Source organism: Ptychodera flava, chromosome 10 (assembly GCF_041260155.1).
Source record: "Ptychodera flava strain L36383 chromosome 10, AS_Pfla_20210202, whole genome shotgun sequence".
In the NCBI taxonomy this organism is placed as follows: Eukaryota; Metazoa; Hemichordata; class Enteropneusta; family Ptychoderidae; genus Ptychodera; species Ptychodera flava.
The window spans coordinates 39,649,734-39,677,687 of NC_091937.1; the positions used below are offsets into that span (position 1 = coordinate 39,649,734).

General features: G+C 37.9%; 4 protein-coding genes across 4 annotated transcripts in view; 1 reads left to right on the forward strand and 3 right to left on the reverse strand.

The window, feature by feature from the left end:
- Window positions 1-27,954, forward strand: part of LOC139142760 (transmembrane protein 35B-like) — a 110,747-nt gene that overhangs the window by 72,000 nt on the left and 10,793 nt on the right. The gene's annotated exons all lie outside the window — the stretch shown is intronic.
- On the reverse strand, window positions 741-3,669 carry LOC139142758 (uncharacterized). The gene is made up of 4 exons (XM_070712866.1): window positions 3,174-3,669; window positions 2,118-2,222; window positions 1,295-1,620; window positions 741-1,126 (listed from the first exon to the last, which is right to left on the reverse strand). Exons 1-3 carry the CDS (start codon window positions 3,487-3,489, stop codon window positions 1,514-1,516), a joined length of 528 nt encoding a protein of 175 aa, XP_070568967.1. The 5' UTR covers window positions 3,490-3,669; the 3' UTR covers window positions 741-1,126; window positions 1,295-1,513.
- On the reverse strand, window positions 4,053-11,075 carry LOC139142944 (uncharacterized). Its single transcript, XM_070713139.1, has 6 exons — window positions 10,974-11,075; window positions 7,287-8,545; window positions 5,792-5,933; window positions 4,824-4,985; window positions 4,457-4,461; window positions 4,053-4,091 (listed from the first exon to the last, which is right to left on the reverse strand). Exons 2-6 carry the CDS (start codon window positions 8,133-8,135, stop codon window positions 4,053-4,055), a joined length of 1,197 nt encoding a protein of 398 aa, XP_070569240.1. The 5' UTR covers window positions 8,136-8,545; window positions 10,974-11,075.
- LOC139142945 (uncharacterized) lies at window positions 8,149-27,941 on the reverse strand. The gene is made up of 9 exons (XM_070713141.1): window positions 26,681-27,941; window positions 26,312-26,476; window positions 24,861-25,268; window positions 23,565-23,630; window positions 22,726-23,040; window positions 22,161-22,553; window positions 21,787-21,896; window positions 20,643-21,094; window positions 8,149-8,545 (listed from the first exon to the last, which is right to left on the reverse strand). Exons 1-9 carry the CDS (start codon window positions 27,486-27,488, stop codon window positions 8,149-8,151), a joined length of 3,114 nt encoding a protein of 1,037 aa, XP_070569242.1. The 5' UTR covers window positions 27,489-27,941.

Consider the following 27,954-nt stretch of genomic DNA (forward strand, 5'->3'; position numbering starts at 1 on the left):
TGCGGTGTGTGTATACATACATGCAATGATGCATAAATACCCTACAGTAAAGCGACTAATTAAGCCGGTTTGGGCGGGAAAGTATAGAAGCGTGTTTGACTTTGATTGGTTAGAGATGAATCACGCCAAAAAATTAAGAAATATATGTAAACACAGGATATTAGGAAGGGACGGCAAAGATGGCAATTTGCCTTCATTATCATGGAATTAGAAAGTAGCTATCTCTACATAAAATTTCTCAACAAAATTCTGTAACACTAATACTACTAGACAGTAGACAATGTAATAAGGTATGAAAGCACAACTTAACAGCTTTATCTTGCAGTGAATAACATAGTTCCTAGAGAAGAATAATATATAAAAAATTTGAACACCATTACCTCATATCTAAAATTAACATCTAGATCCAGTTTCCACGTGAAGTGACAGGGTAACTTTTGCAGTATTTCTTCGTAGGACTGCTGTGTATCGTCGAATTTAAATGAAAATTCTGTCGAAAATTACAAGAATCTAGATCAGATGAATAAAAAGCTATAAATCTGCATATTAGCGTTCATTACTGACTTTTCTGGTTGGCAGAAGAATAAAAGAGTATCCATACAACAATATTGTGTATATGGCATGGAAAGAAAATTTAAACATGAAATATAATATACAAAACCTCTATCGAAATGTCGAAAATGTCTTATATTTAAAAGATGTTTTAAGACATTTGGAATATCTATCAACTTTACCTTCGATATTTGTATCTACCGATCGCCTTCTGTCGCTTTCAAATATCGTTATTTTATCGATGGTCTTACGTAATCTATCATTTTTCCCATTAAGTTTAGACAATGCAGTGAGCAATGTTTCTGTCTTCTGTTCATCTTTCTTAACAATTTCACTCAGGTTTTCTTTGATAGTTTGATATTCATGCTGCATTTCCGTATAATCCCGTTCGATCGCTTGTCGGATCTCATGATCGTCATACACCATGGTAACTGCATGAAGGTAGGGGCTTGGTTGGGGCGATTCCAAAATCCTGAACAAACGTTCTGTTAACCTTCATCTCTCTGCCGAGCTAAGGTTTCAGAAGTGGTGGGTCGAAGAACAACTCCGCTCTCTTCTACCAGTGTATTCAATTCTTTTAAGGATTAAAAAATATATATTAACAAGGATGTTTTAATGCACTAAGATCGGGGAAAGATGAAAGTGTCATTTTCTCTTTCTCTTTAAAACTGATATAAAAGAATCTAGCATGAAAATCAATTTAAAGAGAGAAACGGTCAGAAAGGAAATATTACACACTAACCATTTGCATCGTACTGATGGCTCTTTCTTAGTGCCCCCTCTGATCGTACACGTGAAAGCTGATCGACACCTAGATGCAAATATCGATTGATTCCAAGTGCGCCAAGAATCTCCGGTCGCTCTTTCGCCAAAATTGATAACTGTTGTAAAGCTTGTACTTTGAACAGAATTATTGACGATACTCCTTTGCCCTTTTCTTCTTTCTGGACACCTAATTCGATTACACTAGAGCCATCGCCTCCGAGCATCCTTGCCAAAGCAGCTTTTCTCTGGTCAGATCTTGAGATTGAATTTCTATTTCCATCGCGACAAAGTGGGTGATGTCATCTGAAATATAAATTTTAATATAACAAGATTCGAGAAACATATTATAAGATAAACTGTTTATACTGTGGCCGACTGTATGCACTTCGTATATATATAATTGAATGCTTCGTCGTTTACACGTAATATTTCACAAATTGTGATTTCTATCGGTAACATGTTCATTTAGAATGACTAGGATTATGACAATGTTTCCTCTCAGGCAAATTTTGCCAAAACTTCTTAAACACTTACTGACATACCAGAGCGATGTCAAATCTAAAGGGACTTCAACTATTTTGCTTTACTACGATTATAGCACTATGATCATCCCAAATAATTGTTTTGCCGTTAAATTGGTTGATAGATAGATAGATAGATAGATAGATAGATAGATAGATAGATAGATAGATAGATAGATAGATAGATAGATAGATAGATAGATAGGTTGATTGATTAATTGATTGACTGACTGACTGACTGGTTGGCTGATTGATTCATGGATTACTAAGTTTAAATACCTTCTTCTCGCAATGACTTGGATGATGCCGCACTATTTCCAGCCGTAGCTACCATCTTTCCACATATTGGACAAAGATCGGAAGACTCTTCTTTTGGTTCGTGGCCTTATAAAGAAATATTTCCAGATAACGTACAATATCAGGTTAAGTTGTTCGTACTAAGCGTAGGTTTGAAAGAGAACAATTTTGAAATCAAACCCCTAAATGGCTAATTTCGCTTCTTTTTCTGCGTCTATGATTTGCTACTTAGCTTTTTTTAAGCTCGTACCAAGAACACAATTTCGCTTAATGTGGAATAAGTCAAACGTAACCCTGAATGTTCGTATAGTGCCTTCGAGAAAACTGATTAGTAATCATGGACATTTATTATCATTTGTAAAGTTCCGCATAGGATTAGATTTTCCACACCTCATCAGTAATATTCCACTCTCACCTGCTTATGGGGTATACATTTCCCAGCTTATTCGATATGCAAGAGCATGCAGTTCATATGATGATTTTGTAGAGAGACATGGCCATCTCTCTTACAAACTGTTAAACCAAGGTTACACCAGAGCAAGACTTGTCTCTACATTCAAACGCTTTTTTGGCAGGTATCGCAAGCTGGTAGATACAAATCTCTCTTCGACAAATGATCACTGATGGCATCGGTGACATGGGGCCTTAGTTAGTGACCACTACCTATCTGACTTACAGATTGATATATGGCGGGTGCCACATGTGGGGCAGGATGCGCTTACTATTTTCGAAACACCTGACATCACTTCTTGGTCTTTTTGCCAGAGGTCCATATATCTTTCTTTCATGAATTTGACTTTGTTTGTGTACCGTCTATTTACTGTCTGTTCTGTGCTGTTTTTTGTCTATGTTTACAACTATTGTCTTACAAATTCTGACCTAGTGTTATTGGATTATGGATTGGTATGATTGCGATTATTGACTGGTAAGATCTCTGTAATGAAAGATTTACACCGTGCCTGCGAGTTACACATAAAGTTATTCTGCCTCTCGGGACCATAATTTTAATTTTTTTCTCTATTCTGAAGCATAACCTACCTTCCTTCAAATATTTCAACTGCACCACTGCTCGTCGATATTGCCACCGTGGCAGCGTCACTTTCAAGGATACAGCCGACACTCGATATCTTTGTAATCTTTCACCAGTTCCAATGTCATCTGTAAACAGTGACTTGAGCTTTCCACATCTGTAGTCCATCCAAAGCTCTTCCACAGATTCCGATGTCTCACAGTCAAGTACCACACACAGACTTTTCTTTTGAACAAGTATGACAGTCACGGGACCAAGACTTTGAAGATGTGCCTGTACATGGGGTAGATCTTCTTGGGTTCTTATTTCATTTAACATAAACATCGCTTCCTTTTTTATTTCTTCAACCAATGTTACACCAAGGTCAACAATGGGTGTACAAGCTGTCACAGTAATACTGACTTCCACAATCCCTAATGTAAGATATTTGAATTGTAAGTCAATGAATAACTATATTATAAGTGTGTTACCATGTCTATTTAGAGTTAAGATGGGGTTTGTTCAAATGAAAATGTTAATGCAAAAATATTAAAGTTAGTTTTGAGCATGCAAGAATGGTCAAAGCTGAGCACTCCAGAAATACTAGTCCGTGCACTTGTTCTTACATGAGCACACATATTCATTGGAACGGCTTAAAGCAGATTAATTAACATCACTATACAATTACTGGGAGTAAACTTTTCAGACGTATATTCTCAATATTGTCAAAACTAAAGACATCTTCCTTCGTAAGCCGACTACTCCATGGTTTAAAATGCTGATTTAAGGGTCCAAGCAAACCTCACGAAAAATTTATTCAACAATAATAAAATTACGCCGAGATCTTTCGGCACTTTTTGCTCCAGAGGTATTCCTGTGATAGCTTTCAGTTTTCTCCTGTAGATTCTTCAAGCAAGTCCATTCTTAATATCGAACGGTGATGACGCCTGAATTGTGAACATTTGGATCAAAAAATCTGCTAAAATTCGATAAACCATCTGTTTCTTAAAAGAATCTGTTCTGTAGCTTTCAACTGTTCTGCAGCTTCCTTACTCGATGCTGATTTGTTTGGAAGATGATTACTGATAACACCTGACCTGGTAAATTTCAGTTAACTTTTCAATTTTTGTCCAAACACCTTCACTTTACCTGTTTTGCTCTTGATAGCCTTCAAAAACGGATGACTTTCTTTAGATTTGATTACATAATCCTGATATTTGTATGTTTTAATTCTAGGCGACTTTCTTACTTTTGGTAAAGTATGATTTACAAATAAATCACGCATCTTAAAATTTTGGTAAGTCAAACTTACATCAGCTGCATCGAACACCAGGAACATAGTGTCATTTACGCCTTTTTGTGAGATGGAATGTTACTAAGTATGTAAGTGTACGCTCGTATGCGGATTCGTTTACCAGTGATTTGGAACAAAAAGTCAGGGTTCGTAATTCCACAAAATAGCACATCGCTTCGGTGCACAAAAATATTCCAGACCAGGATTTAATACATTTCAGGAGTGCATATATATTATGCAGTGGAATGGAGAAGTTTGAGTCAAAGATTTCGATGCAAAGTCAAGACTTATGATTGGAATAGAACAACACGTCAAGCAAATTAATAGCATACCATGTACACATTTCCACCTTCCCGATGTGTACAGTATTCTTGAATGCACTCACCTATACAAGTGTTTAGTATGTGAGAAATCGATTCATTGTCACCATTTTGACTACTTCCGTGGTTTGATTGACTTTGATCAGTGCTTTCTTCTGAAGCTTCTTGTTCTTCTTCAGGGTATGCAGGAGTTTCATCAGTTGCAGTCTCCCCCGTACCCGTGTATCCTGAATCAAAGTACAGTACAAGCAGACAACAGCAATGGAATTTAGCAAATCATTTGAATAACAAGGAAGATGAAATATAAACGCACATGTATATACGTTGTACATACGTATGTTATGTATGTATGTATGTATGTATGTATGTATGTATGTATGTATGTATGTATGTATTTACCTATGTATCTGTGTATCTATCTATTTATCCACCTATGTATCTTTATATGTATCCATGTATTTATCTATCTACATATGTATTTATGTTTGTATCTATGTATCAGTGTTGCAGCCAGGAATTTTAAACCTGGGGACACTGTGTCCTGCCACCGTATATTTTTCTGGACATTTTGCACATTTTGGTGACAACATGTATCGGTTGTCAATAAAATTTTGTATTATTTTATTATAATTAGTTTCACAAAACAAATTGAAGCGACCTGGACTGCGTCACTTTGCTTTACTTTCAGGCAACTGTAGCAGTATATCGTGTCTGCCTCTAATCAGAGCGTTTTAGTGACTTTAATCACAGCTTCGAAAGTACGTAAATAATAACCTCAAAGTTATTTGACAAAAGAAAGGCCATCGTCAGTAACATATATACTTGCAGACTACCCCCATTGAATACAGTAGACTCATGGGTGCGCCCGAGATGACCCCAGTGTGCGAGAATGAGGGATAACGGGATATCGAACCAGCAAACAGACAGACTCACAGACAGGCACACAGAGAGAAAGACACACAGCACAGAGACACAAAATAGGTTTAGCCAAAGATTACAATGATTGTAACGGACCATACCTACTTGCACTTACGCTGACTCAGGAAAATGGTCAGAACTAAGGGAACATCCTGCTTTGAAGCATTCGCGCTATGCGAGTTAAATGCAAGATCACCCAAATGTAACAAGTCATTTTCAATGACATTATCCCCGCCAATTATAAATTTGTCAATGTACTGCGTTGAAAGTGTGGAAATGCGTTGTAAATGCACTTTCAAGTCACAAGTCCAGTATGAGTGATAGTCTCAAGTGTGTGTACACATTTTGTCAGGAAGCTTTGAAATATGCTGACACCTCCTTGTACTCATTTGAGTAAACGATACTTGAACATGGGAAGAAAAGCAGCTGTGGAGGGCGCTTCACATATAAGTTTGCAGGATCATTTGGACATTAAGGGCTAGGGGGTGACACTACAGTGGAATTGAAGTTGTATAAATGGGGATTAAAAACAACCTTGGAATTGTATTCTAGAGCAAATTTTAATACATATCAATACCAATTATGCCCCTGTGACACTAATAACATGTCTCATGTTGCTATGGGTAGTTGAAGGTCGTCAGAAGCAAAAATTCAAAAAACATTCAAAATAGAATACAAAATTGAAAGTATTCCAAACAAAGTAACACATTTGCATAGGAATGTGAAAAGTACATATGAAACATATATCAACCTAATCTGACCTACAAATCAAGAGTTTTGGCAATTTTGCTAATTTTACCTTTTTTACCTCATTTTCATATTTTTGACAGAAGCACGTTCAATCGAACAAATTCACATCTAAACCCAAAGCCCTAAAGCTTCTGCTTTCCATCGTGCATTGCCACTGATTTAGATTCATGTATGGAATGGGATTCAGTAATTGTGTTGCATCGCAGTGGACTCTAGATTCAGCTTCGTTTTTAGATCCAGAAATTTTCATATCGAATAACGAGAAATTGGTAAATCGTATCACAACAAATATTGACACGCATATGCATACCAGTGTGTATAACCTTTGTGTAAAGACTGAAAGAAAAATTTTCTTTCAGTCTTTACACAAAGGTTATAGTGCAGGAATATTGAGTTACAGCTCTCTACATGCAAAAATTACATCTAAATGGCCCCTAAACAGCCATGTTTGATTGTATCAAAATAATTATGTGCACGTTTGAGTTATAGTGTTCAGTTTGAATGAAATCAGTTCGACATTCATAATAAAGTTGCATAATCCATAGTCCTAGCATGTCTGAGATATCATCCTGGACGCACCTGACGCACGGATGCACTGACGCACGGACGCACGCAATCTACAAGTCCCCGCCTGACTTCGTCGGTTCGAGCGGGGACTAACAAGATACCGACTTGCAATTGTATGTTGCAATCTTTATTGTTCTTGTCCAATTTAACATGAATTCTTATCACTAATTCTCTCTGAACACGATTGGAACTAATTTTGGATAATTGGATGGTGAAGTAATGTCGATTTAGTCTGCAAATGTGACCTCATCTGCTTCATTCGTGAGTGGAATTAAAATGTAAAAATGAATTACCTTCTTCAGCTGATTTGGTTTGGTCATCGTCAAGAAGTTTGACACTAAATCTAGTAAAGCTGTTTGATAATCAGCAATAATGCCGTCCTTTGCAGCTTTATGCAGTTTTGCCATCAGAGTTTGTTCAGTTTTACACGCAATATCATAGTTCTTCAGAGTTTTCATGATATGTTCTTCCCACCTTTCACTTGCTCTCTCTATGGTATCTGCCGGCTCAATGTTGCAAACAACTGAATGCAAGTCTGGAAACTCTGCTTCGATAAAGGAGGCGAAGCCTGTTGATTTAGACACCAGGGATGGCACACCTGCTGCGCAGCCAAGCAAACCAACCATACCAAATGGATCACCTTCGGTAGTGAATACTGCCAACAGGTGACACTGCTGGAAATCCTGTTTTATCTTATTTAGTGATGGTGGATAAATGTTGATCTTCAGAATGCTCGAATCGGCTTTCCGATTGAGAAATTTCTTGCATTCTCCGCAGCATTCCTTTGGAATCCCTCGGATCTTCCAATGCGGTCGAAATTTATCATACTTATAGAAGTAGGCTACCTTTCCCATGGCGATGGCAGCGGCTTCCAAGCTGTCTAAGTTTTGATCGTTACGTACTGTATGCAGAGAATACACTTCTATCTTTTTGTCCACTGTGGTTTGTGGCACTTCAAAATTCGCGAACTCATCTCCAACCCATGGAATATATGGAAGGTGCTTTTTATCGTTCAAGTCTCTGTACATGTTCTCATTGTAGTTGTATATGTTTGTTCCTACAGAGACGATAGCAAATGCTGCTTCAGCATACTCCATCATCTCATCTACCTTGTCTTGCAAGGTTTCTGGATCTAAACCCATGTCTTCAGGGATCTCATAACAAAATGAATGAAAAGAGCGTCTGTAAATAAGTCATCTTTATGGCCAAAGCAGCTTCAGCGGTTCCATTTTCGCATGCATGACCAAATATCACCGATATTGGCTTGTAGTTCTTGAGATGAGGAAAGGTTTCCTTATGGAGAAGAAGCATATCATCTTCATCTATTTTCTTCTTCAATTTAGGATTTGGAAGTATTAAATGAACACCATTTCTTTCAGCATCTTCTTTTTCTTCATCAGTAGCGCTTAAAGCTGTGAAGTAAACAGGGTGACGTCGTCTGGCAAGTTTGATGGCAAACTCTTTCTGCACAAAACTGACCGCCAAAGGACACTTTCTCGGCGTCCACTCTTTGCCAATGACCAATGCTCTCTTCACGCCAGACATTGTGAAACTGAAATTGAACAGTGATTGCTGAATTAGACATCGTCCTTTTTAAATTGAGAGGAAAGTGTGTTTCGAGTTCAACAGACATTCTACACAGAAAGTCGCAAACTACACGTTCCACTCGCAATGTAAACAAAATGAAGAAATATTTATTTATTTATTTATTTATTTATTTATTTATTTATTTATTTATTTATTTATTTACACTTTTAATGAGCGGCCGAGTTACTAAATAAGTAATTTTCATCGGGGCTCAATAAATACAACAATCTTAATAATGGCAGAAGTACATATAAGATAATAAAGTCGTTCACAAAGGAAAATTCAGTTTGATAAACTCTCTTAGCTTCACCTTAAACTGTATAATATCAGGCGCATGTCTTATGTCGTTTGGCAGAGAATTCCAGAGTTTTGTGGCACGGTAATGAAAACTCCGTTGACCAGTATTTAAAACTGACTTTGGAATACAACAGTCTTGACGAGAAACAGAACGTGTTTGATAAGGATGAACATCACTCTGAAATACATGTACAAAGAACTTACACAGATATTTAGAGAAAGATGGCTACTGTTTTGCTATCAACACGATTGGAATTAAGGGAGCGTTCAGTTATTACGGCCGGGGGTTGGGCCGGCAAAATCCATGGGGGGGGGGGTCACCTTAAATTTGAAAACTGCAAAGGGGGGGGGGGTCATGTATTTTTCAAACAGCTCAGAGGGGGGTCACTTAATTTTCATAAGTATCCGTCCCGTCAAAAAGCAGTTTCAGTGTTCAGAAATATTCTGGGAGATAAAAATGATTCGCTGCATGATTTCATTCTCTGAAGTCATTTAACTGTAAATCTGAACAAAAGTATAATCATCTGTCACATGGACATCTTGCCCTGGCAATTCTGAGGCTTGTCTTACTCTAAATTGAGCTCACTGAGGGCAATGAACAATTCCTATTACTTACATATTAGAGATATAGCAAGTTTTGTCAGTGAAATTATTTAACAGTCAGTCGTCACTCACTTATTTTACTACATGAGTGACGGCTGTGGTGTTGACTTAATCAATTAATCCGCTGATACGGACAGCGGATTCGCAAGTTGGCAATGTTTTCGGAGCAATTATAGTGGTGTAACCTTATACACAAATTGGAGAGGAGATAAGGACTTGTCGGTAATATATAAAGCAGTCAGACGGTGTGGAGTCGAAATCTTTATTGAAACACCACAGTCAAAATTAATAATTTTACTTGAACTAATAAAGAAAGCAGTCAGACGGTTTGGAGTTGACCTCTTTATTTGAAATATCACAGTCAAAATAATAAAATCAATAAGGTAAAAAGTCGCACAAAAAACCCTCCCTCCCCACCCCAGGGGACTTTTTTCTTCCCCCTGTGATCATGTGAGCTTAAATTCAACAATCTCAAGGTCAAAGGTTACTAGTTCCGGCTTCCGGTCTAACGGACCACATCGGGACACTGACTCCACGGCTTCGATGGATTAGCGTTCTACACCTCAAAGAAGCAACCGACGAAGTCATGAATTGGCCTGTTCCCGTTTGAACATGTCAGAAAACTGTTGGTGTTCGTAAAATTGCGAAGTGATTAACATAAAATAGGTTTCTGTGTACACGGCTTTTGAGAGTTTCGCCCCTTCCTTCTGTTATAATTTGCTGGTGCGCTCATATATATATATATATATATTATATATATATATATATATATATATATATATATATATATAGTGTGTGTGTATATGTGTGTGTGGGGGGGTGGGTGTGGGTGTGTGTGTAAATCGACAAGTACAAAAACAATTTTGTTGCCTCAAAATTCCATCACACCCCTTTTCAACTGAAAATTAAGTTGATTACATAACAAGCAGAGTGATATAAGACCTTGCACCCGCCAACATCTTTCGATTTGCTATTTAGTAATTAGCGATACAATATTGCTCAGTTATCACGTCCGACGATAAATGAGTTTAACCCTGTTGACATTTCCAACATTCCTTACTTATTTTCGAATAGACAACAAGACAACATTGTGCGACTAAATTTTCTCGATTGGGGAATATATGCAAGCATTAAAAGCAAGCCTCAGATGACAACCTACTCGGGTAGTATCCGGTTGGAGTGTGTGTCCTTGCCCGGTTATAGAGGGTAATTTTCAATTCAAAATCATGTTCGTTTGGTTTCAGGACTTAACATATGTACATCTACCGACATCATTGTTAACAAGCTTTTCCACAAGTTATAAATTGCCAGGAAATGTATTAACAAGAATTCGATGTAACATGACCACATATCTCGTTCACAGTTTTGTGGTTTCAAAGTACGGGATCTCGACCGGAGTAGGCTGTCTATTTGCGTCAGTTCTTTAAATTACGCATAAACCTGGTTAGGAAATTCTCTTCAAATATACTTATTCTAAATACGAACTCACTCACCTGGGATGAAAATTTTCACACGTGGAAAGAGAAGGCTTAATCGGTACAGTGTCGGATTTTGGCCTCAGCGAGTACCACTAGTCGCCATTATTTGAGGCAAAATTCCAAAGTCGACTTCGCCTTTTGATAATCATTAATATATGCAACGTTATAGTAACATATTAACTTCACTCGATTTGTTATTGATAATAGAACTTCTTTCGATATAGAGTGGGCTTGAAACAAGCCATATTACATGTTATTACAGTAATTTTCTAATTTTTGGTTGTTTTATTACTACAACGACGGCCAATAGAAATTTGTCCGTTTCCGGCATATTGACCAATCATTCTTATAATTGTCCAATCCTTATCTGTTATTATTTTTTTCAATTTTTTGGCAAGCATCTATACAGAAAAGTCATATAGCCAGCGGTGTTTTTTAACTTCGCTGTCTTTGATTGGGGTTGCTTCGTCCTTCATATCTTGTCTCGTTAGGCAATGTCCTTGAATGTATGTCAAAGGAAATTTGAATCTTCGGCTCCCTCAGTTATTCGCTTGTGGTAACAGAATATTGGTGTTTCATATTATTTCAGTACTGGTAATTTACAATTTAAGATGATCAAAACGAGTTCAGTGAAAACTGGACGCGGAATAGAGGGTGTTATAAATAATAGTCGGTCATTTGATGGCTCTTTGGGAACCAATGCACCGATGTGAAGAGCCCAAAGCTGGACAGTGTTATAGGGGTTTCCCACAACTACAAAACAAAGTGATACATTCTAGTCCAAGGAAACTGATCAGGCTTTCCTTAGTAACTCCACTTGAAAGAAGTCGGAATCATAGTCAGTCGGAAATGTGGGTGATGTGATATTCGATTGCTTGGTTAGATACAACGTCTTCGATTATTCAAATGGTTGCTGAATTTTAAAGAGTATTATTTTTTCATATGATACATCTAAAGGTTTTCAATACAATAACATATGCAATATGAGTAATTACTCTTTTATTCACCATTAATCTGCATTGATTTCTAGAACAGGCACTTTGTACAGTACGCCAAAGTATTCTCATTGAGGTCCGTTGGTAATCAGCCTGATCCAATCGACTATCAGTTCGTCAATGGCATGTCACAACTGATAGCAGTCGTAATCTTGTGGGGATCAACAAAAATGAAGCAAAGCGGTGGTGTGATTCGATTAGTTGAAATAATTGGCGAAGTTACAACTTAGAGACCCGCCAGCTAGCATGGCATTCCCCTGTTGATGTGCGTTTGGTCTGCTCATACTGCTTCTGAACAAAAGTCCAAACTAAAGCTGGACTGAACTCATAGCGAACGAAACGTGCTTTAAGAGTAGTGCTTCAGACGAACAATTGAATCGTAGGGGCATTCATAGTGCGATATGCTAGCAGGCTAGCTTACCTGTGGGATCACCTGGGACAACCACTTAGTACTACTTTAAGTTGTTCAGGATAGTCCAAGTAAATATTTAAATTATAAGTATTTAACGGACCTTGAGATCTTTACAAGATTTGATTGCACATAATGACTGTAGGTTTAAATTGAACACTTTCAATACATTTTGCTCATGGTTAAAAACATCTAACAAAACTCGCTATCTAGTAATTTTGCCGTTGAACTCAACATATTTTACTCGTTCACACCGTGCTTTATTCACATTCATTTTTGAGCGTTTTATTCTTGAATATTTCAACATTTTCAATGGTAGTTGTGATCAATAAGGCATTGGAGGATTCGTTTTAATATCACAATGCCAGTGTACTGGTGATTTACTGGAGATCTACAGAAGTAATTTGTTTAAGTCAAGAGTTCTACTTAACACAACAATAATTCACCAATGTAAAACTGTGTTATACGTAGAAGACAATGAGGGATGCATTTGAGAAAATAAATTAAAGCGCTCTATAACACACAAGTGCAACGCCTAATTACGTGTAATACATATGATACATGAAGTTGTACTTCTTGGATATTGTGTTAACCTGTCTCTTAAGGATTTGTACAACTTGAGATCATATAATTATACAAATCCTTTGAAATCACTGCAAAAACTTGCATGATAAGGGTTCAAGTAGTCAGTGAAAGCACAGACAAATAGAAAGAAGACAGATAGCAACGGGTATTCTTCAAGGTGTGCAGCGCTTAATACGTAAGTCCTCCATGTTCGCCTCGCCTCAGGTAGCTGTCGCCTCTCTTTTCCGAAGAGTGCCGACCATGCATCCTTCGGTAGTTTCCGGAATTTCGCCAATTTTTCAGCGAAAGTATGTTCGGCAAAGTTTGCGTTGTTGTCGTCGTGTGTACTGAGCGGAATTGGCGTGCTGGCGAAAACAGGAAAGTTTTGAGCTTCGGGGAAAATGAGTTTTACCATTTTAAAAATTCCTCTCACATTTTATGAATATATAATGAGTGTGTTTTGAACCAAATTTGAAAGTCTTTTGTCGTTACTGTCTGGTTTTACTCAATGGTTAGACTTGGTTCAAGTCGGTGAATTTTTAAAAAATAAAATCATTTATAATAGTTTCTCTTGTGTCTCTCCTATTTCGTACAAACCTATTCGGAATTTGGTAGCCCAGGCCAGGTTTTCCCTGCGATTGAATGCGTTACCTTTGAGTCTGCGCAGTATAGTGAGTTAGTTTCTGCCGGATTCACCGACTTGGACTTCTTGCACAGTACCGGCGGCGAGACGGACTGTGTACACAGTGACGTCAAGCAAATACAAAATGATTGACAGCTCCAGCCATTATTCTGGCCAATAAGGAGAACGCATGAACTTAGTGGCGTATATAAGGTCCCTTTTGCTGGGCCTTTCGCATGGAGCAAGCCGCTTGACAACTCTTTGGTCCCGACAAGATCATGTAGATTTGAATTGTTGTCGGAACTGCTGGAGGCTTTTCAGCAGAGTCGATGCCCGATTGCTGCATGATCTGCAACTCACATGAGTGTGCAGAAAGGGGTCAAGACTTGTACCGACGGCAAACTATATTTCTTCACAGGACAATGTCTTTTTTCCATCCTTGAATAACCGGCGACGATTATCGCATTTTGCAACATGGGCCCCACAAACAACACAGATATTTTCACGCCTTTTCGGTGATACAACAGAGGTCGTGCTGACTTTTGTGGGAGTGATCGCACTCGACATCTTATGAATAATATATAAGTAAATAGAAACGTCATCTCATAAATAATTTATAGCAACGCAAACCCTGCAGGAAAGCCAAGTCTGTGATTCCGGGTGAAACTCCCCTGTATAGCGTTCACCCCACTCATCGCGTCCACTCACGCGCACGTTTCACATGAAAGCAAAATACAAATCGTTGCGTTCACGCCACTCAAACATTCACAAATCACAGACTTGAACTAACTCTACTCAATGGTTTGCGGTCAGTCATATCGTCTTTTAAGAGTTGGTCATGGAGGGACGTGTTTATGAAACTGCTGGCGTGTTATGTTTTGATTGGCGTGAAGCAGTGTTTCTGCCCTGAGAGCTCACAAAGTAAGTATGGTTGCTACGCGACTGGCAGCACGATGCCATCTCGTTGTACTTTTCGCATAATCTCGTGCAATTATCAACCACGAACAAAGTCTCCAAAAAATCTAACACCTGTGAAGCTCATTTTAATATAAAAAGGCCATAGTCTACCGAGACGACCATGAAACAAAAGGCATGCCGCGTTGCTAGTCTTTCTATTTGTCTGTGGTGAAAGCAAATAAGTAAAAATGTCTTCATTAATTTACATAAAATTACATAAGATTATTTCTAATATTCGAAACAATCTTCAAATACATTTTGCATTTACCTTAAAAGTCATTGCCTACATGTATATACATACTATTTTGTCTCTCCTCTCTTTTGTATTTAGTTTTCAAAAAATGACAAATCAAACCAGGATCCTATGAAAACGCTAAAATAATAATTCCAGGATTGAAAAGTTACAATTACTCATGGTCTTGTGCAGCAAAATGTCAAATTCAATAGTAAGAATTGTGAACCACAGTTGAACACTCACATGGTTACAAATACATACGTTTTGAGCATATATGTGTTTTATATGGATATTTCAAAGTCAGGCTCGAAAAACATGTGACAAATTTCAGTCTATTTGAGAAGACGATTAAAAATTTAGAATCTCTGCAAAATATCGAAACAAGTCGAATGGAAACGTTTTCAGGACCAAGTCGATTTAAGATTTGATTTTACTGAGATATACACCTTCATGTTATAATAGTATCTGCACAATCCAACTAAAGCTGTATGATTGAAGTAGACATATCACAGAAAACGCATAAATTACCAGAGTTACATATCCTGCTTCCCTAAAGATGAAGGACAAAATGTACACTTAGAAAAATCAAAGAGAAGCAATATGAAATTTAACATTTTATGCTATGTATTCATAACCATAGTTATCCACATCCATGTTACTTGGAAATCAATCAGAAATAATAAAGTTACATGGCACTGCCTACCGGAGACGTAAATAGCATGAATTCTGAACTAAAATAGTCACTGATAATAGGAAGAAATACATCGCAAGTTCGCTACCACGAAAATGTTGTACGAGGGACATGGCATTCAAAATACATATGTCACATCGACGAAGTTGAAATTTTACAATGTGTAAAGGTAACATCGTCCCTTCTATTGGAACGAATGAAAGGCCTTGATTGAAAATATCAACAAGAAACACTGAACTTCAGTCAACTTTTGTCGACTCTTTCCCATCAATTATCTGCAGTATCTAATTAGACCGACTGATCTGCTTGTGCAGAAGAGAACTGATTATTTATTTCAGTTGGGTCAGACAGGATTATACACTGATTTCTGAACGGAACCAGTGGGGACAGCCATGTATAATAAAACTAACTGAAAAGGCTTTGGTGGTGGAGGGAGCATATCGATGCCTTTTTCGAGGAACTATCTAAAATTAACACATGCGATAACAAATCAAAATAAACATTCTAACGACAATGTTGGAACAGCAAAGTAATCAAACATGAACCAAAATCACATAAACTCAAGCGACTGATGAAGGAACTACTAAGGGTTCTTGAGTGAAAGCGTCAAAAGATCACAGTGTCTCAGACGTACTCGATCCGGCTTCGTCTCACCATGGCTAATTTCCAACACCAAATAACCGACAAATAACACAATATACAACATGAATATACTCTACTAAAATAATCTCTGAACCGGTACACTATCGGATCATACCACAAAACATTAAAAAACACAACTAATGACATAATATAAAAGCCGATGTATGGAGACGCATTCCCTTATTTCACTACACCTTTTGAACTAGAGAGGGCGCATTAGCTCAGCTAAAACACCAAAGTGTGTGCGTGGACACAAGTGGACACAAACTCAGTGACTCAAACTATTAATTCTCCGTTTTTGCAAAATATAAATAGTGCCGCCGAAAGATTTGCGCATCAGCTGATTTAGCCATTTCGCTTAACAAAGAGTAAGACACAAATAACAAACAATCATTACTCAACGAATAGAGCAGTAGTTTGCAATGAGAGTTATTTTGTGGATTCGAACCATTGAACTTTGTCATTGGAGCATGGAGGCAGAGTAGGAAGTAATTATCGCCTGCCAGTGAAGATATAGGTAAATTTTGGTCTCGCAAGTGATAGTTAGTTGATACTAGATGGGTCCGTGGAAATACGATACTTTATAACATCAGATGCCTTGTATATCGAGCGCACTTTTATTTTCAATAGGTTTTCCTGGACTGGTAGAGTGGTAAATCCTTGAAAAATCCTGAAGTCCCGATGTTTTAACACTTTGGAGCCACTCTATGGCTGGTTGTATCAACTTATGAAACTCGTTTGCCTGACATGACACCACACGGTCGTTGGCTAGAAAAAGCGCGCCTATGTACCAACGTGACATAATCACACCAGGTTTTAAAACATTCAAACCACAAATTCTACGTTTCCGTTGATGATACACATTTCCCCAAGTAACATTTGTTTAGCGGTCTAAATCTTGCGGCATATACCCATAACCGATTTAGTCTCGGCGATTTAAATCCGCCAGGACTTAAGGGAGCCGTCATTATTTACGGCCTGGGGGTTAGAGGAATTTCATCGGAAACTCCGAAATATTGAATAACCGGCCCCTTTGCCAACCACGAATAATTTTAGTAACTGCTTTTCTAACACAGAAAGTTTGACTGACAACTCCCCCCACCCACTGAGAAAATTAAAATATCGATACATATATTTGTCAAATTTACAAAAATACAGGAACAGTAAAGACCTTTCAAATCCTGGTGTACTCTGCTAGATTATCATCGGTTATCTCATGACGGTTGAAAATGTGAAACCTACTTTTGTTTAATTTGGATGAGTGTCATGACAGGGTCGTCACAAGGATATCTGACAGGGGAGAATTCGAAAGAAAAAGGGGGAGAACATGCAAGAGGCTGAGGAAGAAAGGGTCAGAGGGAGTGTCCCCTGTCTTGCGTGGAAAATTTTGAGAAATTGGTGAGTGCAATGATGCAGTGTGGTGCAATCTGACAGGTGTTCTCAATTTATTCTTTTACAAATAAAACTGTTGGAACAACCCAAGGACAGTCCGGGTCATTTCCAAAATTGGCGACTCATTATGATAATGTATTCCGGCTTTTAGCCAATCATCGACCAGATTACATCATTAATAAAGTACAGGTCACACTAGGTCACAAATTACCCACCAAGTGTGATCGGCAGTTTTGGGCCGCTTATTAAGCCTCTGTCTTGTGAATTTCGACAAATTACGACTGTCAACATGATCCACATGTTCTGCAGACGATCATGTCCAACAACGAGTCCGATGAGTGAAGAAATATTTGAAATATATTTCTACCCCCAGTTTATCGATTTCGCTCAAGTACCGAGAATCATTTTGTAGATGTTCGTCATCTCTATGAGAAATACTGTTATAAAGGTTATTTTTGTAGGTACGCGTATGGCGTTTTGCAAGAAGGAAGAGCGATGTCAGGGCTTTAAAATGATACCTGTTTGTAGTTGTCCTACGCAGACTAAAAATGGTACGCGATTTTGAAAATGTGTTGACAGAGTGGCCACACAACTGTTCGACATACGGTAGAATTTGTGATCGCTGCCATCTCCGATACAATGGGGTTTTCTGAACGATCTGTGTAGGTACACGATTTATATTTCGCAGGACTTCAGGCCAGAGTCCAGGAATCACAGCGATATATGGGGTTTGGTTGTCTAAGCCAGAATAAAAATGGTACGCGATTTTGAAAATGTGTTTTGACAGAGTGGCCACACAACTGTTCGACATTATGACAGAATACGGCGCGAGAGTTCGACACAGTATGGCGTACGTAACCAAGGACGCATGTGGAGGTTGCCAGGAAATACAATTTTTACTGATGGCGCGCCGCGCTGGCCGCTGCGCTGATTGCTAATGATAGGGGAAAATATTATGGTATAGCGTCGCCAATTTTGGAAATGACCCGGACTGAGGGAGAAGGGCAAGAGAGGTGAATAGTAAAATATTTTGAAAAGTACATTGAACACTGATATTTTTATTACATTGTTTGCATGATCAGTGTTCACAATATTCAACAACCAAACATGAAAATACATTTTGTAAAACATGTCGTCAATGCAACGGCTCATTTGATGTGTCACGCTAGAGTAAGTGTACATAAAACATTTCATAACTTCTGTGGGCCTTTTTTACCATAAACAGCAAGAATTGTATTTATAGCTTTTATGGGCCTTTTTAAACCATAAACAGCAAGACTTGTATTTGACACAATTTGAACTTACTAAACAAAGGTTACCCCTGGGAACAGTAAAGGGCAAAAATGGGAAACATTGCTCAAAAAGTAGACAAATACGACAATTTCACCAAAAGTTATGATGTGGACGGACATCCATCCTCACATACAGTCTTACAGCCTTACATCCATACATCCATCCATACATGCATACATCCATCCATCCATCCCCCATACATCCATCCATACATACACACACACATACATACATACATACATACATACATACATACATACATACATACATACATACATACATACATACATACATACATACATACAGACAGACAGACATACAGACAGACAGGCGCCACCCACTTACCATATCACCACTCTTTACTATATAAACATACACACTAAATGTGAGCTAAAAACAGGTGTCAGTTTGCCAGAGATAGAAGATCAAAGAATATGCGGGAATGGAAAATCTGTTTGCGACCTTCTTGTGTCATTTGTAAAATCACAGTGGATAGAGGGACTGTGGCAAAATCTTACGTTTTTGTATACGATATTAGAGGACCATCAGTATTATGATTTGTTTGCGACCTCGCCAGTCGTGCGATTTCTCCAGGTGCCAGCCTTTAATGAAAAGCCTATATACGTTATAGTTCAATGTCAAGATGGTTATTATACTAAAGTCATTAAAAATATATGTTTCTGTGATAACAAAGGATGAATTCACAACCGTTCAGTATTGTCCAAGATCCTGTGAAAAAATTGAGAAATTGATGTGTGCTATGATGCAATCTTACAGGTGTTTCAATTTATTGTGTACCAAAAATTGAGTTACCCCTTCTTTTTCACCGCATTGTCAGGAACCCCCTTGTAGCTTACAAGTTTGGAGGGAATCCTCCCTCACATTCCTCCGACCCCCGCCCCTAAATATGACGGTTTCCTTACAAGAATTTACCGTATAACGGTACGTTATCTGACTTCCAAAGAACGAAGAAAGAATCTGTACGTAGGATTTGCCGAAGATTTCGACATGCCCACTTTTCATCCATTTCGTTAACTACCCTACTAACTAAATGCTTTTAAGAAGTACTCACATGCCTTTTCAAACTCTTGTAATTTCATATGCATTGAACCTAGTGCACGAAAAACATATTCGTTCTTGCCTTCCCGCTCCAGCCTCTTTTCTAGCATCTTTATAGCAGCTCGAGCTGCTCTTTTCCCATCACGGTATTCAGACCCTATAGTTGCTGCTTTATTCAGATAGATCCAGCCATTCTTGTCATCATCCAACAATTTGTACGTACATGCAAGAGCAAAATAAGCCCATGATTTGTAAAAGGGACCTGACAGCGTCCCACTATCTATGAGTTGGGTGAGCATTTCTTTTGTTTCATTAGGCTTATTCATGGAATTAAGGACTCCACCCTTAGCGAATACAGCATGGTGGTATACCCCACCAGCCAGTTTAATAGCTTCGTCGTAACACTCTAATGCTTTAGGAAGCAACTCACGATTGATTTCAAGGGAAGGATGGATATATCTCCCCTAGCATAAACATCAGTTGTGGAGATTCTAGCTTGTGTTTTAAGGCATTATGGACTATATTTAAGGCTCTATCAAAGTCTTCCGTATGAATAAAAAAGTCAAGGACTACATTCAGTATTATTGGAGAGGTTGGATGTACATCAAGAGCCCATTCGACGTAAGGTTTTGCGTCATCGTATTTACCCACATAAGTATACAGCTGTCCTAAAACTGCCGTGGCACAACCATTATCCGAATTATTTCGAGAATTTTCTCAGCTAAATGTTTAATCCGGTTAGCCATAATTGAGGCTTCTCTACATTTTAAATCGTCGAAAATTCGTTGTATTTTAAGCACCAAGAGGAAAGTAAAAAAAACTAACCAATCGACTTTCCTTGGGAACACCAACAAAGCTTGTTGTAAGCAATCAATGCCCTCATCATTTGCTCCTTTCCACAAGTAGAGAAAAGCAACTCCCTTGTGACCATAAACATATGATTTTTGTTTCTCTGTCAGTTTGCCGACAAATAAATTTGCGATTTCCTTTAATCTTTCCCTGACCTTTTCCTTTTCACCAAACAAGAAATGAACCCATGCTATATCTGCAAGAAGAACCAACTTATCACCCAGTGGTCCATCGTTATCATCACATCTGCCAAGTTCTTTTTTATTGTCAGACAGGGCTTCATCAAACCATTTTAAGGCAGCTCTCGAGTCTCTCTCGTGTTCCGGTCTCAGTTTTGACACGTACAGATAACCTTTGAGGGCTTTGTTGGGCACAGGAGCGAAATCACCATGGTGTTTCAGTAAATTATCAGCAAAAGCCGTTATAAACTGAAGTGAAAGAGATGAGACCGCAATTTGTGAGAGAAGAAAAAGATAAAATAATGTCAATAAGTCTAACACAATACGTCAATTTCCTTACAATATTGTAACATGTATGACTTAATTTTTGTATTTATTTTTATTTCCACGAGAATTAACTGATGTTTGATCCCAAACCGCATTGATACAATCTCATGGTATGGAGAAGATACAATCTTACATTTGTTTGGAATTGTTTGTGGAGCAGGTACTTGTGCGTTCAAGCGATGGAGACAGAGATGACTGCTCTTTTTTCTTCAAACTTTATTACTACAGCTACGTTGACGTACCCTTACAATAATATTGTAACAGTTGATGGATATGTGACGACAAATTCCAGTATTTAGCCGGTTTTGACATGAAAGAATAGAAGCATGTTTGAATTTGATTGGTTAGAGGTGACTCATGTCAGAAAGAATTTAGAAATGTTTGGAAACACAGGATGTTAGGAAGGAAAGATGGCAATTTGTCTTCATTGTCATGGAAGTAGGAAGTAGCTATCACTGCATAAAGTTTCTCACCAAAATTCTGTTACACTAATACTGCCAGAAGGAGACAACGTAATAAGATAATGACAGCACAACTTAACAGCTTTATCTTACAGTATATAGCATAGTATTTTCCTGGAGAAGAATAATGTGTAAAAAGTTGAACATGATTACCTCATATCTAAAATCAAAATCCACCTCCAGTTTCCACGTAAAATGACAGGGTAACTTATGCAGTATTTCTTCGTAGGAATGTTGTGTATCGTCGAATTTAAACGAAAATTCTGTTGGTAGTAACGAGAATGTGAATCAGGTAAGTGGCTGAAAATGTATATATTAGTGTTCACTTCAGACCTATTCTGCTTGACGGAAGAATAAAATCAGTTACTCATGCAATTTGTCTTGTGAATCACATATACTTGGGAAAATACATAAAACACGAACTATTGTACCATCGGCAAACGTTGCTGTTTTCGACAACTGTCTATTCAGACAGATGCTAAAAGGTACATGCAATATAACTTTTTACATCATTTTCGAGAATTTACCTTCAATATTCGTATCAACAGACGGCCTCCTTTCGCTCTCTGGATTAATTATTTCATCAACGGTCTTAAGTAATGTCCGTTTTTCCCCTTTGAGTTTGGTGATTGTATTGCCAAGTTTTACTGCCGTTTCTTCTTCTTTCTTCACAATTTCTTCATGATTTACTTTCATGGTTTGATATTGATCTTGTAAGGAATTATAATTCCGTTCGATCGATTTCAACTGCTGTCGGATCTTGTGTTCATCATACATCAGAGTGACTGTATGTAGATAGGTATGTGTTGCGGGTGATTCCAAAATCCTGAACAAGCGCTCTGTGAAACCTGAATCTCGTTGCTGAGCTAACGCCTCGGAAGCAGTGGTAACTCCGCTCTCTTCTATCATTGTCTTCAATTCTTTCAAGATTAAGTAAAACACAAGAATAAGACCGTTTTAATACAGTACATGATCGGGGAAAGTAGAAAGTGTCAGTTTGCACTTTTCCCTCAAAATTGATATAAAATTAATCCAGCATAAGAATCCTTTTAATCAGAGAGTACAATCGGACAAAAAATATTACACACTCACCCATTGCATCGTACTGACAGTTCTTTCCATCTGCCTCTTCTGATCTTACACGTGACAGCTGACTTGTATCTAGATTCAAATATCGATTGATTCCAAGTACACCAAGTATCTCTGGTCGCTCTTTCGCTAAAGCTGAGACTTGTTGAGGAGTTTGTACTTTGAATAGCATTATAGACGATACTTCTTTGTCTGTAGTTCGGACAGGTGTATCATAAGTGCCATCGCCTCCGAGTATTCTGGTCAACTCTGCTTTTCTTATGTCAGATTCAGAGACAGACCTTTCTAATTCGACAGCTAAATAAGGAGTAATGTCATCTGAAACATAATATTCGAAAAACTCTTTACACCATGACTAACTGTAGACACTTGCCGTACGTGTAATTGAATACCAGAGCGTGGAAACGTAATCCTTTCAAAATGGTGACATTGCAGGATGGCGTTTTCTTTATAATGTTAAGGGCAATGTCATTGTATTACTTTCAAAGTTTTACGATAATTTTCTGACCTACCGCTTGTGCGGGAGCATTTTACAGCACTTGTATTAGACTAACTTTCTATCGTCTTATTTGTGCAAATATCGAAATACAAAGATAACAAAGGGATTGCGTCCATTTTGAAAAAAAAATGCACGCTGAGCCGCGATTTTCTTCTTGATTTGAAAGAGAATGGTTGAAAGTTTGCTAGTTAGTTTCGAGGCCAGTAAGAATGACTGATTTTAAATTTGCCAAACATTTACAGATACAATTCAACTATGTCACATCTTCATTGATTTTGGTTTCCTTCGATTCTTTAATGATACGGTTATCCTACACAATCCGATTCATTGAGTCATACTTTACCTTCTGCTTCTATCATCTTTCCACATATTTGACACAGATCGGAAGATGCATCTTTTGGTTCGTAACCTATCGGCGAAAAAATTAAAATTTTATGAACAATATCATATTAAGTTGTTTGTCACAAGCGTGGGAGTCGCTGATAGAGCTGTAGGTTGATATGAACACGTTTATGACTTAGAACGATTTTGTTGTAAAAATCTTAATGTCTCGCTGTACTTCGTTTTCCGCTTCTCTACTTTTAATATGATTATTTTATTTATTGTTTATTTATTTTAGTTATTTATCCACCATTAGCAATTTAAGAAAGGGTCTACAGAGGACTGGGTGATTGAACCAATGGCACATAATCTATGCAAAGTCAGTACCAACAACACACTTCACGATGAGCAAAAAGAAAAGTTGACATAAAATGTAAAACAATGTAAAGCAAAGTACAACAATTAAGAAAATATAAAACAAGATTGGAACTTATTTGAGATAATTTGGTGGTGAAGTTATGTCGACTTAATCTTTCTTGTTAAGCTACGCAGTTGTTTTTATGAGTAAGGCGCTTTAAATTGAATTCTTTGTTTGCCGTCCGCGTGCTGGTAGGTTTAGAAAAAATTAAGAAAACAAACATAATGTTCACACTATTACAAATACAAATATTTTTTTTTCAAAACAACAAATGAAATTTGCTTGTGTTAATACACTTGTGTTTGTTTTTTTGTGTGTGTTTTTTTCGCTAGCTGGATGGCAGGTTTTTCAAAAATCTAAGGACAGCAAACAAAGCATTTTTTTTAAATGGCTTACTTGTAATATCGCAACATTCACCTTTAGGGCACCTAACACTTTTGGTAAACTTGAAAATACAAAGATCCAATTCTCCCAAATTAGTTCCAATCGTGTTATAAAATAAAAAATCCCAAATCTATGAAGTTCTGCAGCAGGTTATCCATGCACAAGTGTTTTTTGATCGAATGAACTGTATAATTTGTTCCGATTACTCTTACTAGAAACAAAACTACTTCGTAAGCATTAAGAAGGCATGCGTAGAAGGTTAAGTTGAGAACATCTTTCGCTAGTTGTGGCTGAAAATTTGAACGATGAAAATTGATAACGAATTATTGTATACGTCCATTTTGCAATTTGTAATGCTGCATTATCGATAGGACGAGATGGCGTGGTAATATATGGTGACAGATATAAGGCTGTGCATGCAAGCTAAACATGTAGTAGTCTCGCTGCTTTTCGGGGACAATCGAGTTATGTTCGAAGGAAATTATATATAAACTAAAATTTTGGAGCTTTACTTACCTTCCCTAAGATATTTCAACCGCACCACTGCCTGTCGATATTGCCATCTTGGCAATGACACCTTTAAAGACACAGCCGATACTCGATATCTTTGTAGTCTTTCAGCAGTTCCAATATCATCTGTGAACAGCGACTTGAGTTTCCCACGTCTGTAGTCAACCCATAACTTTTCAACAGACTCTGATGTTTCACAGTGCAGTACAACACACAGACTTTTCTTTTTAACAAGTCTGATGGTGATTGGACCAAGACTGTGTAGATGTGCCTGTACATTGGGTAGGTCTTCTGGTGCTGTAATTTCATTTAACATAGCCTTTGCTCTCTCTCTTAGTTCATCTTCATCCAGCGTTCCGTCATGGTGAACAGCCAAGGTGCAGCTTGACAAAGTGATGAGAATTTCCACTATTCCTACAAAAATACGTCCAGGCTTAGTTATATGTTTGAATTTAAGTTAACCATATTTTCCAGCAATAATGAATTCGGAAAAATTGTTTATGCAATTCAGTCTATATTCCCTTTTGTCTTTAGTTGCTTTATATAAACACCACAATACTTGGGACTTAATATTTATCTCAGGTTGGTTCTAAATGTCGCTACGTCTCAAACGTCCGCAGAGCTAACTTCTTGTTGTAGTTCACACATTTCATGGAACATATGCCATGATGTAATATATGTTGTAGACTTTTCATCAAAAAAGTTTATTAAATTGCAAAGAGTGTTTTGTTCGTCTTTGGAGTAAAAGCTCCTTTAGAAGTTTTGTTTTTATCACGGTGAAAATCGAAAATTTAAATTTCTAGTCAAAGGTTAACACAGCGTATAGCTATCGTTTTGAACGTTAGATACGGTAGTTGTAGTTTTGTATCCTAAAGTTAGAGCGGTTTGCTGTAAAATACACATAGCATCATTGGCTGTAGATGATATATGTAATGTGTGCATGACTATTAGGTGCAGTCATGTTTCAGTACAAAATTGCACTTTGTCCGCCTTAAGCAAAGGCTTCCATAATTTAAAGCGAAAACTTAAATCGTTTAGTCACTTCCTTGAGGGGGAAATGAGACTTTGTAAATTTATATGCTGACCTGTAATAAACACGTGGATATGGTATCAATCACGCGGGATTCTAATCGTGCTTACTCCCACATTACTGTAAATGTACACGAGAAATGTTTTCTCAACAGCATCAGGAAGACCAACCAGCAATCATATAGGGAAGTTCGAGTGAATGGTATTAATGGCGGTGGCAAGATATTACGTTAAAAATAACCATACCTAAAGCCATTTGATGGATTAATAAGGGAAAGTTATGATTTCATGTCCCTGCTGATAAGGCAGTAGATACTCGATACTCACATCTTTTCCGTCATAAATAGGTAAAAGCATGCATAAGAACGCGTTATATACACAGTCAGCAATATCATACACTGTGCCAGAATCCGCTTGAATGCACTTACCTACATATGTTGAATGTGTGTGACGAGTGGTCGATTCACCGTTGCCATTTTGATCATTGCCGTCAGTCGATTCTCCTAGACCAATACTCTCTTCAGCTTCTCCTTGTTCTCCTTCGGGTGGTACTGGGATTACAGAACTTCCGGTATGTACTGTACCCTTATGTCCTGCATCTACATATTACATAGAGACGAGCAAAAAGATGTTTATAAAATGCAACACAGATGCGCACACATAAATAAATTACAAATTATGATTTATCAATAAACCATTCCAGTTAGCTTTATATGTATGGAGAGAGAGAGAGAGAGAGAGAGAGAGAGAGAGAGAGAGAGAGAGAGAGAGAGAGAGAGATTATGAATTCAGGGTACCTTGCTTCGAGTTTTCGATTTTGTCATCTTCAAGAAGTTTTGACACCAAGTTGAGTAAATTTGTCTGATACTCAGCAATAATGCCGTCCTTTGCAGCTTCGTGCAGTTTTGCCATCAGTTTGTCTTCAGTATTACGCGCCACATCATACTTCTTCAGCTTTTTCATGATGTGTTCTTCCCACTTTTCACTCGCTCTTTCTGTCGTATCTGCTGGCTCAATGTTGCAAACAACTGAGTTGAAGTCTGGAAACTGTTCTTCGATAAAGGAGGCAAAGCCTGTTGATTTCGACACCAGGGATGGCACACCTGCTGCGCAGCCTAGCAAACCAACCATACCAAATGGATCGCCTTCGGCGGTGAATACCACTAAAAGATGACACTGCTGGAAATCCTGTTTTATCCTATCTGCTGAAGTTGGAAATATATTGATCTTCAGAATGCTCGAATCGGCTTTACCATTAAGAAATTTTTTGCATTCTCCGCAGCATTTCGTTGGAATTCCTCGGATCTTCCAAAGTGGTCGAAAATCATCGTACTTGTAGAAGTAGGCTACCTTTCCCATTGCGATTGCCGCGGCTTCCAAAGCCTGAATGCTTTTGATTTCATGCACTGTATGCACAGAATACACTTCTTTCTTTTTTCCTGCAGTGGTTCGTAGTACTTCAAAACTCTCGAAATCTTCTCCCACCCATGGAATATACGGTAGGTGTTTTTCTTTGTTTAAGTGTCCGTACTCTTTCTCATTGTGCTGGTATACGTTTGTCCCTACAGAGACGAGAGCAAAAGCTGCTTCAGCATAATCCATCATTTCATTACCTTTTCTTGCAAGTTTTCTGGATCTAAACTCATGTCTTCAGGGATCTCATAATAAAATGGAATGAAAACGGCATCTTCAAACAAGTCCTTTTTGATGACAAGAGCAGCTTCAGCGGTTCCATTTTCGCATGCATGACCAAATATCACCGATATTGTCTTGTAGTTCTTGAGATGAGGAAACGATTCCTTGTGAAGGAGAAACATATCATGATCATCTATTTTCATTTTCAGTGTAGGATTTGGAAGTATTAAACGAACACCATTTCTTTCAGCATCTTCTTTTTCTTCCTCAGAAGCGCTTAAAACTGTGAAGTAAACAGGATGACGACGTCTGGCAAGTTTGATGGCAAACTCTTTCTGCACAAAACTGACCGTCAAAGGACACTTTTTCGGCGTCCACTCTTTACCAATGATCAATACGCTCTTCATTTCAGTCATTTAGACACTGTGAATGAAGA